Consider the following 20,002-nt stretch of genomic DNA (forward strand, 5'->3'; position numbering starts at 1 on the left):
CGAGACTGAATGTCCAACCGAGACTGAATGTCCAACGAGACTGTATGTCCAACGAGACTGAATGTCCAACCGAGACTGAATGTCCACGAGACTGTATGTCCAACGAGACGGAATGTCCAACCAAGACTGAATGTCCAACGAGACTGTATGTCCCGAGACTGAATGTCCAACCGAGACTGAATGTCCAACGAGACTGTGTCCAACGAGACTGAATGTCCAACCGAGACTGAATGTCCAACGAGACTGTATGTCCAACGAGACGAATGTCCAACCGAGACTGAATGTCCAACGAGACTGTATGTCCAACGAGACGGAATGTCCAACCGAGACTGAATGTCCAACGAGACTGTATGTCCACGAGACTGAATGTCCAACCGAGACTGAATGTCCAACGAGACTGTATGTCCAACGAGACTGAATGTCCAACCGAGACTGAATGTCAACGAGACTGTATGTCCAACGAGACGGAATGTCCAACCGAGACTGAGTCCAACGAGACTGTATGTCCAACGAGACTGAATGTCCAACCGAGACTGAATGTCCAACGAGACTGTATGTCCAACGAGACTGGATGTCCAACCGAGACGGAATGTCCAACGAGACGAAATGTCCAACGAGACTGAATGTCCGCTATTGGACATTCAGTCTCGTTGTACATTCCGTCTCGTTGGACATTCAGGCCGCAAGCGTTTTTTTGCCCATTAAGCAACGCCCACCAATAGAAACATCGCGCGCAACCTCCGCTGTATAGTGCATAGCCTGGCTGCGTACTCCCGAGGAGGAAGCGGCGCATCTCGAAGCAAGGCGTGTCGGTCGACGGGGAGTACGAGCGGCGACGGGCCTGTGCTTCGCTCTGTCAAGCTTTGCGCGAGTTAGAGCAAACTGCCCGCGATTCTTTTGTCAGCGTAACGACGTTTGCGGCCTGTATGTCCAACGAGACTGAATGTCCAGCGAGACGGAATGTCCAATAGTGGACATTCAGGCTCGTTGGACATTCGCGCTCGTTGGACATTCGGTCTCGGTTGGACATTTGGTCTCGTTGAACATTGAGTCTCGGTTGCACATTCCATCTCATTGTACATTCCATCTCGGTCGGAAAATTAAAATGAGTCGCCAGTTGCAGGAACCGAAATTCTACTTCATAAATTACATGTAACTCGGCAATGTAGACCCAATATTGTGGGTAACTTTAGTGTCACCCTTCCGTCGGTGGAATCCAAACCCACACCTTTCGAAGAAAGGAGCCCCTCGAACGATACCCCTTATTAACGCAACAGCGTTAAAGAGCGTGTTTCGCAGAAATTCCGTTGTCGGTGTCGGCGGCGTTGGTTGTGAGCGAAAAATCACCTTGTCCATGACCGAAAAATCGAGAAAGATGCAAATAAAAGAAATAAAGAAAAACTTCGGTTTGAGTGAGAATCGAACCCAGGCCGTGTGCGTGCCAAACACGAGCTCTACGATCGAGCCACGGTATTGCACGAAACTGCTTCAGAAAAAAAAAACACGATATGAATGTCATGTAGCAGGAGTCTCCTTAACGCATGTAATATTGCGTGGTAGAAGCGCGCCAGGTGTCGAAACATGTGAATTGCGCCACGAGTGGGTGTTTTAAAGGCCTACCCATTACAAAGCGCTGAGACATATTTAATCATCAGCTGCAAAAGCGTCAACAAAGTGACCAGCTGCGTAGGATCGCGTGTTGCCTTACGGACGCGTATTGGGCCGGCCCTTCGCTGACTCGCGAAAGGAAGAATTATGGCGTAGTGGGCAGCTAACAACTGTACTTGAAGTAGGCATTCTAGGATATTTTGAAACGGCCAATGTTACGCGCACAGTCGTTCGTTTCCCTACAGCACGGTTGAGGCATGCACCGAGAAGCGAAGCCAGGCTAGCGATTGAGAAGGCGATGCGCACGGGACACGATTACGCTCTCGCGTTCTACTCTTGTAGGCGAAGCTCAAGCGTCCTCCTATTTTTTTTTTGTACTTTGATAACGAGGGCTTCGTTTCGGCAGACGTGATGCAGAATGTGCGGGTTTATTGGTCAGCTGTCGCCACGTGCGAAAATCACGTACCTCGTAACGCCCGCTGAAAGAGTGTTCCACACTCGCCGCCTTGGCTACGAGTGGCGCTGGCGGGCACTCCCAGGGGCTAAACGCACATAAATACCCCAAAAAGTGGACGAGAGCGCACTCTTTCGTAATTCTTTAAGGGGGTGTGATGTCAGACTTCTGACATAACATTAAGCATGTAATTGAACAAAATAAAGAACTTATGAAATATACATATGAAAACTAAACACGAAATAAAAATAAAGAAACGAAAGTTGAAATTGTGATAAATACAGTAAAGCAAGATTAATAAGGGAACAAAATACGATGCCCAACGCCACACTGAAGATTTACAAAACACACAGAAAACGCGATCTTCCTTTAGGCTATCTTAACGCAATGAATCCGTTTCCTGAAAAATTTCGAACTACGGCAAGTTCTGCTCTTCTAAATTGAACATTCCGTCTCGTTGGACATTCATACTCCTTAGACATAGTCTCATTGGACATTCCGTCTCGGTTGGACATTCAGACTCGGTGGACATTCAGCCTCGTTGGACATTCTGTCGCGAACTTGCAAGACGCAATGTGGAGACTGTAGTATATTTCTCACAATACTACGACAAAAGCATGCCACTAGATCGCTGTAATTCATGACTGTTTCTCTAAATCTTACGACAAATTCACTCGTGCCTAACACTTGTATCGGACCCGCAACGGTGGTCTAGTGGTTATGGCGCTCGACTGCTGACCCGAAGGTCGCGCGATCGAATCCCGGCCGCGGCGGCTGCATTTTCGATGGAGGCGAAAAGGTTTTGAGGCCCGTGTACTTAGATTTAGGTGCACATTAAAGAACCCCAGGAGGTCGAAATTCCGGAGCCCTACACTACGGCGTCTCTCATAATCATATCGTGGTTTTGGGACGTTAAACCCCAGATATTATTATTATTAACACTTGTATCGGAAATCTGTAAACATTGATAGGTTAATTTTTATTTAGGACAAACCTATTATTCATCTCGCCCAAGAGGAGCCGCTGTTGCTCGAAATGTCACGAAAAGAGAGTGTCCGCACTGTCGGAAAGTATGAGAGACGATGTATAATCTTCAATGTCCGAATCCTTGGGGCTAGTCAGCCCTTCCGCGAGGTTTCATCAAAAGGTGGGAGCCCAAACATTTGTGGCTTGAATTCAAGCAGCGAGCCAAGGCACACGGTGGCTCGACGCCGGTTTTCTTCGTCAACGCGAGGATCCGGAACCATAACTACCTGCATGCCAGCAGCCAGAGCAGCCGTGACTCCCATGGGAGCGTCTTCGAACACTAACACCTGTGGACAAACGGCGAGGAAGACAAGTAAGCGTTTATTCAAGGCACATGCACTCACAGAATTTCGACGATTGTGTAAGAAACCGAACGAGGCCGTGACGTATGTCTTCGGGGCGATTAACAGACTAATTTGAGTGCTTTTGCGTAAAGCAACCTAATAGAGGCTTTAGCTGCTCCGGTATTCCGGTATAAAGGGTGTTACGGAGGAATGCCGGGTTACCGGTACGCGTAATTTTGTTTCCTCGCGTGTTCGCACACTCCAGGAAGAAAACGTCGCGAGCGGATGCCTGTTCCGCCGCTGGCTTGCATACCCGGATACGTCCCAGCGGTTGGCACGTATCACTGATGAAGGGGGGTGAGGAGGGGAGGATGCAGTCACCTACTCCGCTCCACTTCGAGGTTCTTACTACTTTGCCAGCAGCACTTATGCCAGGACTAGAGTCCACAGCGGCGTGCCAACGAACGACGACGTCTCAAGGACGCGGGTGTTCGCGGCGGCGAAGGGGCGGTGGCGATTCAGCTGGGGGTGCAACCCAGCAGTCTGCCGGTGCGGTTTGCTCCTCGCACTTGTCGTTTTCTTCCTTGCGTCGGCGAACACGCGAGCAAACAACATTGCGCTACCGGTACAGGGCCCTTAGTTACCGGACGATGGTATCAACATCTTGTGATGCCTCCTGCAACCACACGTGTCTTTTCACCTAGTGGCCTTCAGGAAAAGACGTTTAAAAGTGGACTCATTCGGTACTAGGCCGCTGCCGAAAGTTTACGCGAGAAGAGAACTAGAACGGTCTAGCTCTCTGGAAAGACAGTTCTGTACTTGCTTGATTCAGCTCGGCCCGGCCAGATCGCACTACCTCTCCGGACTCTCACGTCGCTAACAGCAAAAATATAAGCAAAACATCTAGGGTTCAGAAGAGCTGGTTCCGATAGAAATTTACATCATGTAGCGCAGTAAAAGTACACATCTGACATCGACTACACCTTCTCAGAAGGCGGCTTCTCGTCGAACATTGACGCAGCCAGGAGGAAGATGTCTGGGTGTGGCTTGCCGCGTTTTACTTTCGTTCCTCCGCCGGTACAGACCACGTGGTGAAAGAGTGGCACAAGGTCTCGGTGCCGTGACATCTTGAGGTCGAACAAAGCAGGCGTCGTGCTCGTCGCGACAGCCATGGGAACACCGTGAGCCTTCAGGTGGCGCAGGAGACGTTCAGCGCCTGCATGCGTGCAACTTCGCTTGAAGATGTTCAGACTTCAGTCTAGTTTCATCGCCTGTGAACGACAAATCGAATGCGGTGCAGATAAACATGAAATAAGATACACACATAACGTGTTCACGTTACTTGATCTGATTTTGACCACTGATTAACGCCGTTCCTTGCGAGATGAATGCTCGCCAGCTAGCCAAAGTTTGCGCCCAGTAAACCAGGTGTTGGGGAAAATGAGAAGCCGGAAGCCGCGGCTCGCGCATTAACTTTTCGAGCCGTGACACTTACCAACTCGGCAGAATTCCAACTCCAAACGATTTATCAAAATTAAAGCCTTACCACCGCAACGGACCTGCTAGCTCAACAGCATTTTACCGGACAAGTATACGCCCCTCCCAAAAACATCAAGCAGGAGCGGAGGCCATCAGTTGGAGGAGAATTCAAACCAGGGTTTATCCCCCCATAAAAAAAGATTACACACCATGTTTACGATGCGCTATAGAGGTTCCTGCCCTTGGTGTGGAGGATATCCAACATTATACCACATTACCTGAGGCTGCTCAAAGCATCCCCCACACCTGACAGACACAAACATGACATCAATGCACACGTTGGAGCAGTGGGAGGGGCGACTGTCCAGCTCTGATCTGGCCAACCGGCTAGTGCTGCTCGGCCAGGCTGGATGGGTGGCTAAGACCTGTGGGGCCCTTGACTAAGACTGAAAGGTCATGTTTACTGCAGTCAGTATTTCACAGGAAAATACTAGCAGTACAAACACGTATACGGCAGCGGCAGCTATTTGTTTGAATGTGTTGTATGAGGTGTGCTGCACTTGTCTTAGAACAACCCGTATACAATAACGTCATGTATAAGGACCAGCCTTATGTGTAAGAAGAGTTCACTTTAATCATTTGTACAAGTCGCCGTCTCATTGAGGTTCCCGATTGGGCTAAGGGACAATGATCAGCTATGGTAACCACAACGGAAGACCATAGTTGTACCATGTGTAGCGTATTGCTACCGCAACCGCGGAAAGTAATCACTGGTATATCCGCCTCACGAGACCTGAGCAGCTTTAGTGTGCTGAAGTGTGGTACGCTGTGAAGTTCGGCAAAGTATCCAGAAATTCAGAAGTGGAAGCTGGGGATATGTTGAACGAGCAGGAGGAAGTGCCTCAGACAGGCTAGCCGACGTTTCGACAGGATCACATATCGTTGTCAGACACCTTGTCATCCTCGGCATGTTACCCGCCATGGTGATGCAGTGGTTATGGCGCTCGGCTGCTGATCCAAAGGTGGCGGGAAGAAAAATGCGGCCGCGGCGGCCGCATTTTCGATGGAGGCGCAAATGCTAAAGGCCCGTGTACTTAGATTTGGGCGCCCCAGGTGGTCGAACTTTCAGGGGCCCCCGCTACGGTATCCCTCCTAATCATATCGTGCTTTTGGGACGTAAAGCTCTGCAATTATGATTATTATCCCAGGCCTGTTTTAAAGAGCTTAATGTTTACATCCGGTCCCATTGTGTCGCGTGTCGCTGTTGGTAATCGCCAACCGGAAAGAAGGCGATTACCGACAAGGCGCCTTTGACAAAGATAGGTCCTCCTATTGGAACGTCGAAAAGCCTATCTGGGAACTTCTTCTGCTCATTAAAAATATCGACCCTTTGTTTTCCACCTGGTATTATTAATTATTAATAATTCCGCAGTATAGTAGCTCCACTTTGTTGCCGTTATTGTTTTCGATGTAGTAATGCCGTTAGGGACCCTTCAACAATTTGGTTGGGTCCCTGATTTTGTAAAATGCAATGTAATTAAAAAAAATACTGCAATAAACCTAAAGCTGTACGATTGTCAACGTGGAATGTGAAGGATTACAGCCGCTTGCGACTGCTGCGCCAACAGTGTGACATAAGGATATCAACAGTTAAGCGCTCACCAGGCATGAGGTCACAGTCGTGGTAATATTCCCCGCAGATCTTGTTCAGTTTCTCCATGCACTCGCTCGGAGTGATCGGCAGGCCAAGGGATTCGACGATAGTGCGCGCCGCGTCGAAGTCTGGTGTGCCCAGCACGCGCCTGTCGAGCTCCCAGGTAAATTGTTTGCCATAGCTAGATGCAAGCATCTCCGCAGCGGCGCGAGTAGAGTTTCTCGGTGTCTGCACAAAAAAAAAAATAAAGGAGAGAGTGAGCAGCGTCTAAAGAGTATATAGCAGAATGAGGACAGAATGGCACCATACAGAACGACTGTGCATATCTGTCTGATCCGCTCCCAATGCACGTTTAAATTTCGTTGACCAATCCATATCAAGCTGGAGGAAATTACTCTTAGCTATGCGTACCGAGTGCGAAGTCTTCAAAATGAAGTGTTCATCCCTTATGGTGTGTTCGTAGGTCTTTTAAATGCTGCTATATATCGCAAACATTTCGCTGCAATACAGTGCAGTAGCAATGACATAGAGTGACCGAAAAGAAGCGAATAATTCTTAATTTTATTACTGCAAGATATGGTGCAATATATTACCTGGGGCAGTGTAACGTCCTGAAACCACGATATGATTTGAGGTACGCCGCGGTGTAAGCTCCGGAAATGTAGACCATTTGGTGTTGCAAACGGCACAAGGCAAGCTGTATTTGCTACTGGTTCAAACATTCAAAGCGCTAAACACGACAGGAACAAGAAAGGGCACAACAAGAGCGCTTAAAGGGACACTAAAGAAAATACAATTTATGTCAGAGTGAAAGCTCAATGTATGACAACGTCTAATACGGCAGTAATATCAACAGCAGTGCCCTACTTACCGGGAAATTAAGCTAAATGTATCACACGATTGAGCGCCACGAGTGGGACATTTTGGAACTGATCGCAATGACGTGAGAGCGCCCGACTACAATTAATCACTAGTAATCATACTAGCTGCAATAAAGAAAGAACCTTCCGTGCATCAAGAACGTAATAAAATGCTGCTCCTTCGTTCCTGTTGATTCATAGAAAAAAGAACCTCTTTGCGTTGCCATGGGGAATGGCGCGCGTGGTTCAAAGATTCCGTTTTCGCCGAACTGCGCTTCACCCGGCGCCCGGAGTTCGCTCACGCGGTCGCGTCTCAGTGGTAATTTCGATATCACGTACTGCCGCGTGTTTTTTGCACGCTCGTGAAAAGTCGCTCTCACAGAAAGTTCGACGACATGCCGCATACATTTGATGTTGCCGGATGCCCGATTGGTGCACGACGCCAGTGCACGCCACCGCGCAGTAAAGGCGGGCAACTTTGGGCACGGCACAGTGACGTCAGAAAGGCCACTTTCAGGCGGTGATTTGAAGTGCGCTAACGCGATGCGGACCACTAAAACGTGATTTTATTTCAAAATAGGCATATCCTCGGCCAAAAGTAGCAGAACAAGATTTCTGGACCGCTATTTCAACAATCAACGCCGACTTAATATTTGCCTTTAGTGTCTCTTCAAGCGCTCGTGTTGTGCCCTTTCTTGTCCCTTGCCATGTTAGCGCTTTATTTTTGAACTGTGCATGTGATGTTCTTTAACTTGACGTGACATCGTATAGTACATGGGCCTCTCTAGCATTTCTCCTCCATCGAATGCGACAGCCGCGGCCGGGATCGAACCCGCGACTTCCGAGTCAGCAGCCGAACGCCGCAACCTGTACCCCCGTGGCGGCTGCAATAAATAATGTAATGCTGACAGGATATATCACTGAGGAGACACGCTTGAAGGCTGCAGTTGCGAAGCGTGCATTCGAGGAATGGTAACATTTATTGGGCGCGGTTCAATGCTATTTTTGAGCAAGCCCATTGTCGGATAAATATATATTTATGAGTACTTGCAATGAATTAGAGGAAGTGAAAAAAAAAGATGGCTGATCCCTCTGTCATAGGAATCGGTATAACACGGAAGTGAAACGTCTCGTCACAGAAGTAGTTGATTGTTTATAGTGCATTGGTATATGAGAGCTTGTACAATGTCTACTGTTTTGCAGATATAGCACCGCTTGATGTGGACGCACTCATGTTGACGCCTAGTGGCACATCTCCGTACCGACGACTAACGCCCATGATCATGTTTAACCATTGTGGTAGCTGAAGTTCTTAACATATACGTACGTACCGCATATGGTGAACCCCACGCTGAGATGGCATCAACAAGAAGATAATAAACACCGATACTCGATATGCACTTTTTCAAAGCGCCGTGAAACGCGGGAAGGAACGCTACGCGCGTCGTGTCTTTCATCTAGCCTGGCCGTTAATTCTTACAGAGCGAGAGGGGAACACGGTGCGACAGCCAGGCGAGCGTGGGAGAGCTATATTTCGATATAGATAGATGCTGTGAGTAAGGCTTAGGCTAAAGCCACCACCTCGCAGTGTGTTAAAGCGTTGACGAAATTACACTTCTATTTGAAACACGCCGAATGGGACGGTCGTAGCAACGGCGTGCCTTTGTTTTTTTTTCGAGCGTGGTGGCACACGCCACCGCCCCTTCATAAAGGGGACGCTCATAGCATCTATCCATCCATCCAAGAGCGCTGTGAGAGGAAAGTGTGAAAGATAAAAGGCGCGTTCATGTAGCCTCCGTTATGTGTTTGGCGGTAACTCAGTTGGCTAAACGCCCGCCAGCCATCGTCGCGGACCGAGAGGTCATGGGTTCGACTCCCTTCAACGGAACGTTTTCCTATAGTTTTTTTTGTCATCTGATGGCGTTTATTTTGCTGACGCATTTCCGTGACGGAAATACGTGATGAAAGTCTTGGTGGACCCCGGCATAAAACACTTTCGTGTTAAAAAAAGAGAAAGAAAAACGCAGTGTAATTGGAGCACTGTGATGAACGAATGCTTCCATGGTGCTTCGTGAAACCTGGATTCATTCACCTTACGCGTTCCTCGCGGATCAGAAACATATGCAATAACCTTTACGGAAACTTTTATTTCAGGGAGTTCACTTATTCGCCATCTTACCAAGAGTCATCGTGAACGATATACGACGAACGAGCAAAGAAAGCACTGGCCATGAAGTAAATTACGGCAGCGACATAGCCGCAGATGAATGTTAATGCAAAGTGATAAGGACCCATATAGTATGTCATCATTAAGATGCTGCTCACCTAACAGCAGGCCGTCGAGATCAAACAGCACGTGCGACACGGATTTGAAGGTGGACATCGTGCGCTTGCCAGCAGTAGCACAACACGGCTTGCCTTTTTGCGTCGTCCTCGGATGACTAGATGTGCTGAATAGAGTCAATGAACAGAAGTAGGAAGTTAGTGAGACGTGTGTGTTGCGGGAAGGAACACAATAGTATATATGCAAGCGTACCTCCTATGAAAATGTTTAAGGGATGGAAGTGTGACTCCTACTGGAGCGCTATGTAACTCGGTTGCTTTTCCTTTAAGTGAGATTTCTCATGCTACTTTAACTGTACCATGTCTTTCCTTTTTCATTCGTGAGGTTGCTTTCTATTCCCAGTAGGATTGTCATCGATGATGTTTGTGGCAGAACACTACCTGAATACAAACCGTGCGTCACCTACAACTAAACTTGCGTTGCAGGTTAAGCCTTGCTGGCATCTAAAATGCAGAAGCCCCCAAGGAATAACTACTTGCTGCAGTAGCCACTGCAGCGCAAATAACTGGGAGCACCGTGTGCTCAGCCGCATACAAGTTCACACCACCGCTCCTGAATAAAAAAAAAAGAAAAGGAAAGAAAAGAGGAAAAAGAGAAAAGAGAGGGGAGGGTAGTTCTGAGAAACTAACACTCTGATATCAAAGTGGCCTGTGGCAAGCATCATTCATGGGCCGACATGATCGCATGTCAGTACCTAAATTACATGATAGACAAAACTTGTTATTGAATGCCATACCAACTTGAGTTGCGACCATATTCCATCGGCGGAAGACCGAAGGGCTTAGTCTGGACGGTCATCAGCGTGTTTGAGTTGAGGCCTGTCCGACGCCATTTGTTGTTTTGAAGCGTAGACTCGGGAACCACGGCGATTTCATGCCGGCAGCAAGCGTAGTCGTGGTGACCCTAACGGATTTCCTATCACCAGGACCTGCATGTATGTGGCGCGCACTGAGATGTCACATATGGATTATCTGTAATGTTACATAAGACAGGTTGTTGCCAAGCGCATCAGACCGGTGGGGCGGCACGCGTTGCGTTCGAGTAGTCCGAATTTCCCGCTCGGAACATGTTCACTTGGTTCTTGCAAGGCACTGAGCAGCAGGTCGGAGCGCTTGAATGTCGCCCGCCTTCGACCTAAGGTCGAACTTGGAGCATGAAAATCAACGTGCAAAAAACAATCTTGCTAAGAATCACACGTAAATTACAGCCCAGTTTTTATTCTTATAAGCTTTATAACCAACACGTAATACGGAATAATATCTTTAAGTGGTTTGGCACTTACTTCTAACGTATCCTGGTCGGGAACGAACCGGTATAATGCGGTTAGAGAATTGTTCGAATCTTACACAATCACAAAAAGGGTCCTTTTAACACGAAAGTGTTTTATGCCAGGGTCCACTGACTTCACTAACATCATTTCCGTTACGGAAGTGACGTCGTTAAAATGTACGCGAAGAGATGAGAATGAAAAACCGGAAGTTTCGTTGAATGGGATGACCTGGGGATCGAACCCACGACCCCGGCCCAAGACGACCGGTGCCCGGCGCTCTAGCCATTGTGCCACCGACGCAATTGCGCGAGGCTTCACAAGCGCGCCTTGTATCTCTCACACCTTCCTCTCACAGTGACCTTCAATCGCGGGGCGGTGTCGCCGTCTAGAAGCGGTGAAGTACTACATCACGACACTATCGAGTGCCGATAGGGAGCGCTTCGGTGGTTTGAGCACAACGGCGGCATTCAATGAATTATTGTAGAAAACTGTACGGTCCATGCAATGCGCCGTACGCGACGGTTCGGTTTGGTGACGACGAAGTACGTGCTTTGCCTTTCGCATCGTGTTAGCGTGTCGACTCGTCGACAGAGTAGTGCAGCCTCCACATGCACCAACGGAGTTTCTCCGCCGCCTAATGCTTGGAGTGCGATAGCACCGGCTAATAAAACTGCTGCAATAAACGGTACAGAAGGGCAATGACGTCGACGGATGAATTATGCGCAGAGAGTGCTTTGGTGGAGAGAGAGAGAGAGAGACACCAGCGGATAGCGGAACGCCTTCCCACGTTCACGGCTTACGCTGCGAGCTCTGTCCCTCGCGTCCCTGAAACGCTGTGTGGTATATGCATGAGCAAAGGCGTAAGTTACCCTATTACTTGATGACGACGCTTTAAATCATTGCATATCGAGTACCAGTGTTCATTACGTGCTTGTTGATGCCACCTTTGCGCGGGATTCGCCCTATGCTGTGTCCGGGTGTCTGTTAACTACTCCAGCTAGCACAAGGGTTAAGTCAAGACCATGGGCGTTAGTCGTGGGGATGGAGATGTGCCACTAGGCGTCAACGTGAGTGCATCCGCGTACAACGTTGCTATAGCTGCCAAACACGAATAGACATTGTGCAAGCTGTTATACTTTAATCTATAATAAAGAACTTCTTTCTACTCCGGTGCAGAGACGGTTCACTTTCGTGTTATACCGATTCCTATGATGGAGGGACCAACCACGTGTTCTTTGCCACCAGTGTTCTATCGACTGACGTCACACACAAGAAGCAGTTTCCCCCAAAATGCTCTTAGTGATGACCATATTTTAGTGCTCGTCTCCCGCTGGCGGAAGTGCAGCAAGATGCAGCAAGGCGGAAGTGTCTGCAGAACACGCCTTGTCTTTCCTCCATGTCCTAAGTTTCTGCTTATGGAAAGGCTTATGTGAACAAGCACAGTAAACTTCCCCTGGTAGTCAGCAATCGCCCATGTGTTTTTATAGTCTGTGGAATTTTAGCCCTGTTTAAAAATGATGGATTCGTACCTGAGTTGCTTGCGCAGACACCATTTAGCCACTGCGATTCGCAATGGCTAAAGGGTGGATCTTGCCACCTCTTGCCATTGGCACAGCCTGTTTACGTCAGTGAACGATAGGGATGGGGACACGTGACTCCGCAACTTTGAGTTGAGGACGAATATATTTTCTTGTATTTTGAAGTTTCTATGTTCAAAAACTTCGAATTGTGTGCCATCAATTCTATCGTTCTCGTTGCATTTATATGTAAATTTATCATTCTACGTAGCCCAAAAATAAATAAAAAGTATCCGGGCATGAGAAAACATCGCAGGGCTCTTTTAATACCTTATAGTGTTGACACGAACGTTTGTGAACAATAACAGATCGTTACTTTCAGTGATCACTTTATCTACTATTTTTCGGGCCTTTCTTTTTTCTTATTTCTTTTATCTATTATTCCCCTTCGTAGAGCGATCAACCGGAAACGTCTGTGGTTAACATCCCTGCATTTCCACCTCGGTACGGCAGAAGTTTAGCTATGGGTTGCTGGGATTGATCATGGAAGGAGCTTGGTCGTGCAGACATGGACGCCTTCAGCCAGAAAACGCAAACGTTGCCTTGATTCCGTTGTGTCTGCACGCCTTGACTTTTTTCACTTCCGTCTTGGTTTGTCTGTGTATGTCTCTATCTCAATGCTTAGGCCCATTTCCGTCATCCCACCGATGTACATTCCTCTAGGGAGATTTTCTGCCCAACATCAACTTGACCCACCTCTTGAGATGGTGTCTTCTTGTCGAGCTTCGACACGCTGTAGTACAGGATTTCTGAATGCAGCACGCTCTGTCTCACTCCCTGATCCGTGCCCGAGCTGACCACGTGGTAGAAGCGGTTAAGGAAGTAGCGATGCTTCGCCATGTTAATGTCGAATGGGGCCGCCTTGAAGCTGACCGCAGTAGCCACATGGACGCCATTCGTATGCAGGTGGTGCACCAGTCGGAGGGATCCTGGAAGTAAGTCGCGGTAATCTTTGTGACATCATCGCGAAGCCCCTTTATCTCTGATTTCTCACAACGAGCATTGGGTGCAGAACTTGCTTCTCAGAAAAAGGAAAAACAGTGCAATGTGAAGGAAATGTACATATATTTGAAACTCGATCTAACGAAACCCGATTTTACGAAGTTCCCGATCTAAAGAAGAAATTTTGATTCTCTGACAGGTACGGACTTTCGTTCGTAGGCATACCCTGAGAGGTACGCATACGAACTAACGAAAATTTGTAAGCACTGCCTTGCGCCGTATACGGTCACACAAGCGCATGCCTTGTGTGACGTGCTTCAGCGTATAAAAGCGATGCTGCCCTCATTTTAGAATAAACAAGTTTAAAGTTGCGCTTTGTGTGTCTCGTATCATCTCTTTCCACGTCTTTGAAGCGCCTACCAATCGTCGTCACTTAAGGTGAGCAAACATAGTACTTATAAAACACTGCTGTAATTCTTGCAGAGAGTGGTCTGGCATTGCGTGGATGAGTCCATTGCGCATCGTTAATTTTGGTTGTACACCATGGATCAGAAGGCCGCGTTAAGCAGAGTTCACGTGGGAGAGCCAGCGATGCGACGGCGGTTGAGTCTGAATGAAAAGAAGCTTAGCAATGGATGCAAAACTGAAAATTAAGCGATGAAGTCCTTCTCTCAACGGCCTGCCTTTGGTACCAGGTTTTCAGGGATATAGGTGCGAAGTAAATGGCTCTTGCAATGCAACATGAGGGGTCGTCGCCTTCTATCATTGTCGATAACCAGAGTGGCCATAACACCCCATTAAAAACAATGAAGGGTCAGATCCAACTAAGTAACGGTGTATTGCAGAGTTGGCGCTCCCTTGGATGACCGGGGGTGGGGGGGGGGGAGGGTTCTGCTCGCCTAATGCTACAGCAACTAATAATGCTATAAAAACTATCAGCTTGAAGTTATGCTAAAAACTATCAGCTACAAATAATCCTACAAAGCCTATACACAAAAAACAGAGAAGGTAGATTTTCTGAAACTTCATAAAGAGAACGGAGTAATGCTAAATTGCCAACAGTGGTCAAATATAGGGCAAAGGACGCTTCTCAAAATCAGATATACAACGGTAAGTAAACAATACTTGCTGGGGAAAAATTGCATTGCGTAATAGGCATACAAAGAAAGACTAAAGATTTGTGCAGACAAAAAATGAGACATTATAACATGGCGGTGTTTTGTTGCACGCGGTAAAAGAAGTTGCAGGTACGGTTCACGGGCTACACGGGGTCTGTGTGAGTGATGTGAATACCGACACTTATGTAAGGCGGTTGTTATTTCTGCTAAGGTTTTGATATCTAGAAAATGTCATGACCATCGTATTTGAAACATACGTATATGCCATCACTGCATTTCTTGTGGTATCGAGTTTTTGAATGGCGTTATTTGTCCAAGTTTGTTGAACACTGTGTCAGCAGAAATTATGATTCATTACTGCGGCGAACATTGTGCGTAAAATGGTTGTTTTAACCATCTTAGAAACCATACCCAAACTTATTGCAATGTGGTCATAGGCGAGCGCAGGGTTCTTCATAAGGCGGGGGGGAGTCCAGTTTCAGCCTCCCCCTCGTTGGAGTCCGAAAGGAGAAGAGCTCCGAAATGGATGCAAAATTGAAAATAAAGCGATGTACTGCTCCTCACAAAGGCCTGCCAGTAGTCCCCGCCTTTCCAGGCTAAAAGTAGGGAGTAAACAGTTATTTGAATGCAAGATTAGGGCTTCTTGGTCGCCATTCTCGCCAAAAAAAACATGCGTAGCTTTAACCCTGCGCTATGAAAAAATGACGTGAAAAGTACGACTGAGTGAAGGCATGGGGCAGAATTTTAGGCGCTTTTTGTCCTGGTGTTTCAGTCCAACCAGTTTTTGAAGGCATGTGTAAAGTTTTCCTAGCTTTGATTTGATCCGAAGCACAGTACCTGGTGTCCGATAGAAGGGCATGCCACGCAAGAATAGCATTCCAGCCCTTGCGATTGCGGTCATGGCACCAAGTACAAGTGCGGACTTTTGGAGTGTCTGGATTGCTGCCGTACGTGTTCTTCTCCACCCGTTCAGATGACTGCCCTGTTAGGACGCCGTGTCACACTGGACACCGAATTACCGTTGTTCTTTTTTGTTGTTTTTATTCGCAACAATTCACCATACCCACTACGGGGGATTGACCAAGGAAGAAGAAATTATACGAATAAAAATCAAGTAATGACACTGTATACAGAGCAAAAGTGACAATGGTTGAAATGTGGATCACAAAGCTCACAACGTCCCATATGCAGTAGCCAAAGACGACTGGTAGGCGAAAGCCATCCGGTGTGGCAATTTGTTCTCGTTCTTGCTCACCTCTAACTGTGGCTCACACCCACTGGGGGGGCATTGGCCAAGAAATAAGTGGTTTATAGCAGCGCTCGGCGCCTTGGCGCCCAAATGCACGTGTACACCGGCGCGCTAGTTCACGCGAGGCAACGGCAAACGCGGCCCTCTCGCTCGCTTAGTCCGAACCCACGCTGGTGGCCGTACTCCTGCACTAGCAGCCAATGCGGTATCAAAAGCCCATTAACCTTTTGACTGATCTCAGCGAGTCAGTACGCTCATGCGTGACGCACGGGCGTACTGACTCGGCTATTACGGGCGTACTGACTCGTCACGGCTGCGCTGAGAGGCGCGAGAAGCGGGGCAAAAAATGGTGTCGCGGCGGCATCAGCCCCTTCAAAGAATGACAAAACCCTAAGGGGGCGCACACAACGAGGCACACTAATTCAGTGTTTCTTTTGCCACAGATTATTAAGGCCGAAAAATTTCATGCCTCATCAAACGCGAAAAGTTAGTGTCTGCCGTCCGGGGCGGCGTCGGCATGAGTGATGCAAAAAAAAATATCGCCTTTCGATGACTTCACACTAGGACGTCTTCAGGGCGTCAGAGATTGCCGAAATTTGTGAATTCATCATGACATCACAGTGACGTCAAATAAGGTGACCTTAATTGATGACGTCGTAGCTTGAGATCATTGCTTGGTTAAAGGGGCTCTGCAACGCAAATTAAGCATGCCGTCTTCAACGCTTGTTCAGGTACTGTGGAATGCTCCGACATCGTTGCGCAAGTGGCAACGCGCAAAACAAAGCCGTTATAATTTTATTTTACCTGATAAACTACCTTGCTTTCCGACTACAGCGGCACACATCGGCTATTTTTGTTATGGGAAGTGAGGTTTCGTCATGTGACAGTGACGACAAAGGCCGTGCGTTTTGATTGGCTTGATGCGACAAGTACCATGTAATATTCATACGGAGGTAGCTAGGCCATATTACGGAGCCCCATAAGGAACAAAACCCCTTTTTATGCTTTCTCAGAAACAAACCATTGCTGTTCCTAACGGATGTATTTTCAGAACAACGAACACGACGCTAGGTGCGCTGGGGAACTGGTGGACGTCCCCGTTATAAAAGGGGACGTTCTAAGCATCCATCCATCCATCCATCCATCCATCCATCCATCCATCCATCCATCCATCCATCCATCCATCCATCCATCCATCCATCCATCCATCCATCCATCTGAATGGTAATCAAACGATACTCTTCCGCGTGTTGCCTTTTGCGGCATCGAGCGACACCGGCCACACCGGCACCAGCGAAACACGCAACGCTCAGTTCGGTACGATGCTGTCAACGAAAAAAATGCCCCCACCTCCCCGAAGGGAATCGTGAGGAAATGCGAATGCATTTCTTGCGCCGAGAGTACACGGCGTAGTAATTTTAATGGCGTAAAGCTGGACACATCGACGCGCTCAAGTGTCTCCCTTTTGGGCGCCTCTTTCAACGAACGCTTCCTACGTACGTTCGTAATCAGGGCAACTCGCCACTCACAACACGCAACGAATTCGATAGGTCGTGGGAGGTGCGACTCACCCGGCAGGACTTGGGAAGCCAGCAGGCAACCTTGGACCAGGCCAAGCGAGCCGCTCGGGCCAGTGGGGCCCTGGAATAGGGGCTCCAACCACGGGAACCTTAGTTTGCCGTTTGAATAAAATGTTTATTCCTCCTCCACCTCAGGGATGTTGCCACCGCCTTCAATGCAGCACAAACGCGTTTAGAACGCGCTGTTTTCGGGCTGTGCCAAGGCAGCACAGACGCTACAAACGCGTTTCAAACGCACTGCATTGAGGCGGTGGAGCAGGGAGGAGAGAGAGCGAACGGCGAGAGAAGGAGCGGCGAAGCACTGCACCTACCCATTCCTACACTCCACACACGCGGGAGCTCCGCCGAGCTCCCGCGATGCGCGTGCCCTCACACGCCAGAGCGCGCTCCTCCTCTCCACTCACTCTCCGCTACTCCGCCCGCACCACCAGCTCCGGTTGCTAGGGGCGAGGATAAGCGCGCGCGCCCGCAGCTGTTGCTATGGGAGAGGGAGTGAGAGCGGAGAGGCGTGTGGACAACGCCGGACGCCTGACATAGCCCGACTAAGAAATGCATTCGCATTAAAAAGAAATCTAAACGCTTACCGGCCGACGCCTTCCATGTCATCGGGCGTTAGCGTTTCGTCTAGGCCCTCGGAGCCATCCTCGCGTTGCGCGGGCCTCAGCGACACACTTTCAATCATGCAAGTCATCGCTGTGTCGCAAGAGCTCGCGCTCGAGGTCAGTTAGGTCTTCCAGACTCATTGTGCGCAGTACACGTCAAACCATGGGAGCGTCCGCTAGCTGACGCACGTGGTTTGTCGTAACCATGGTAACAACGACGTCAAAAAAAGAGCGGTAGGAAAGTACTGCGTGAAGGCCACCATGAGGTGACATTTCCGGTATGTCTTTATAAGACGCGCGCGGTGATTAGAACCGGCCTTTGACGTCAGTGGGGAAGTGAAATGCGAAAAAAGCCTTTCTCGTCGTCGTCTGCTTGAGTTTTGAACTTTACTTTTCCTGCACCAATTTGCATATTTCTTTTTGAGTTCGTCTCGGCATTCATAACTACACGCATTTGCGGTGCAAAATAAGGCAGTCGCAAAAGTGTCGCAGGGCCCCTTTGAAGGAGGGCCGACCCTAGAGGAGCTGCAAAACAAAATCAGGAGTGAAAAACATCCAACGCCTCCGAGCCCGTTGGCAGTGCGAAACCACGTTGGTTGCAGAAAGCTTTCGGGAGCGGGGGTAGGGATATTCAGAATCCACTGAGAGGAAACAGGTGAAGACGGCTTTCACCTTCGAGGTGAGTGAGGTAAATCAAGAAGGGCCTGTAGCTTTCTATTTGAGAGTGAATAAATCTTCCCTCGTTCGCGAATATTCGCAGAAATATCCAGCTGCTCGAGGTTTCACGACATGCCTTCATTGACCGCCGACAAGCTTGCTTCCTTTGTAGCTGAAGATTGTTTCGCCATTCTCAGCAAAACAAGGGCGAAAGAGAGAGCGGAATCGAGATGGCGTTTTCGCCGCTTCAGAGAGGGGAGTATCACGCGTCTGCATAATTGTACCAGTTAGTTCTTACTTCTCTATTCCTCCTTACCCATTTCGCAGTGGGGTAGGAAACGATATATTTATCTTCTCGTTAACACCCCTGCCTGTCCTAATTACATTCATTCCTATCTCTCATTCAGTGTCACGATGTAAAAATACTTTCATTTAGAAAGAGCGAAATAACATGGAGACTGTGTTTCTGAGCATTAAAATTTCTTAAAACGAGAGTGCTTGAGGAAGTTACCTTTAAGGCAGGTGTATGAGAAGAAAGGATGGAGAAAGGCACGCGCGTATCAAGCTTCGCTTGCCCCCATTTTCGCGTCAGGGCAATGGCTCCTGCATTACCTCACTCTAAAGTCCTGAGTCTCGAAATGAATTTTTTCCACGATAAACCTTAAACTGGTTAGGGCATCACGTCATACCTTGCCTTCGAGTGTTTAGCTGGTTGGTTTATGCGGTTTAACGCCCCAAAGCGAGTCAGCCTACGAAAGACGCATTCAGAGGGTACTGTAGAATTATGACCACCTAGAGATCTTTAACCTGTACTGAAATCACACATTAATTCATTAAGGGTAACTGACTGGATTCCAAGAGATGGCAAGCGCGTGAGGGGGAGACAGAAAATTAGGTGGGTAGATGAGATTAAGAAGTTTGCAGGTATAACGTGGCAGCAGAAAGCACAGGACCGGGTTGATTGGCGGAACATGGGAGAGGCCTTTGCCCTAGAGTGGGCGTAGACAGGCTAATGATGATGATGATGATGATGATGATGATGAAATCACACACTACACGTGCCTCTAGCATTTCACCTCCACCGAAATGCGACATCCGAAGCAGGGACTGAACCTGAGTCTCTAGGTTCAGCAGCCGAGCACCGTAACCACGGGGCCACCCCGGTGGTCCGGATAAGAATAAAAAAAGAAACAAGGTGAACTGCGTTGCCGACGCTTCTCTCCTTCAGTAGCTGACATGAAAATTTACGGAAGCATTCAAGCAATTTTTGGATCATTGCTGAGCATGCGCTAATTAAA

General features: G+C 48.3%; 2 protein-coding genes across 2 annotated transcripts in view; one reads left to right on the plus strand and one right to left on the minus strand.

Annotated features, from left to right (window-relative positions):
• LOC119396358 (protein prickle) overlaps positions 1-20,002 on the plus strand; it is a 463,939-nt gene that overhangs the window by 132,602 nt on the left and 311,335 nt on the right. The gene's annotated exons all lie outside the window — the stretch shown is intronic.
• On the minus strand, positions 4,350-13,396 carry LOC119397520 (pseudouridine-5'-phosphatase). The gene is made up of 3 exons (XM_037664945.1): positions 13,253-13,396; positions 6,514-6,733; positions 4,350-4,588 (listed from the first exon to the last, which is right to left on the minus strand). The coding sequence occupies exons 1-3, from the start codon at positions 13,394-13,396 to the stop codon at positions 4,350-4,352; spliced, it is 603 nt and encodes a 200-aa protein (XP_037520873.1).

Source organism: Rhipicephalus sanguineus, chromosome 6, assembly GCF_013339695.2.
Source record: "Rhipicephalus sanguineus isolate Rsan-2018 chromosome 6, BIME_Rsan_1.4, whole genome shotgun sequence".
Lineage (NCBI taxonomy): Eukaryota > Metazoa > Arthropoda > Arachnida > Ixodida > Ixodidae > Rhipicephalus > Rhipicephalus sanguineus.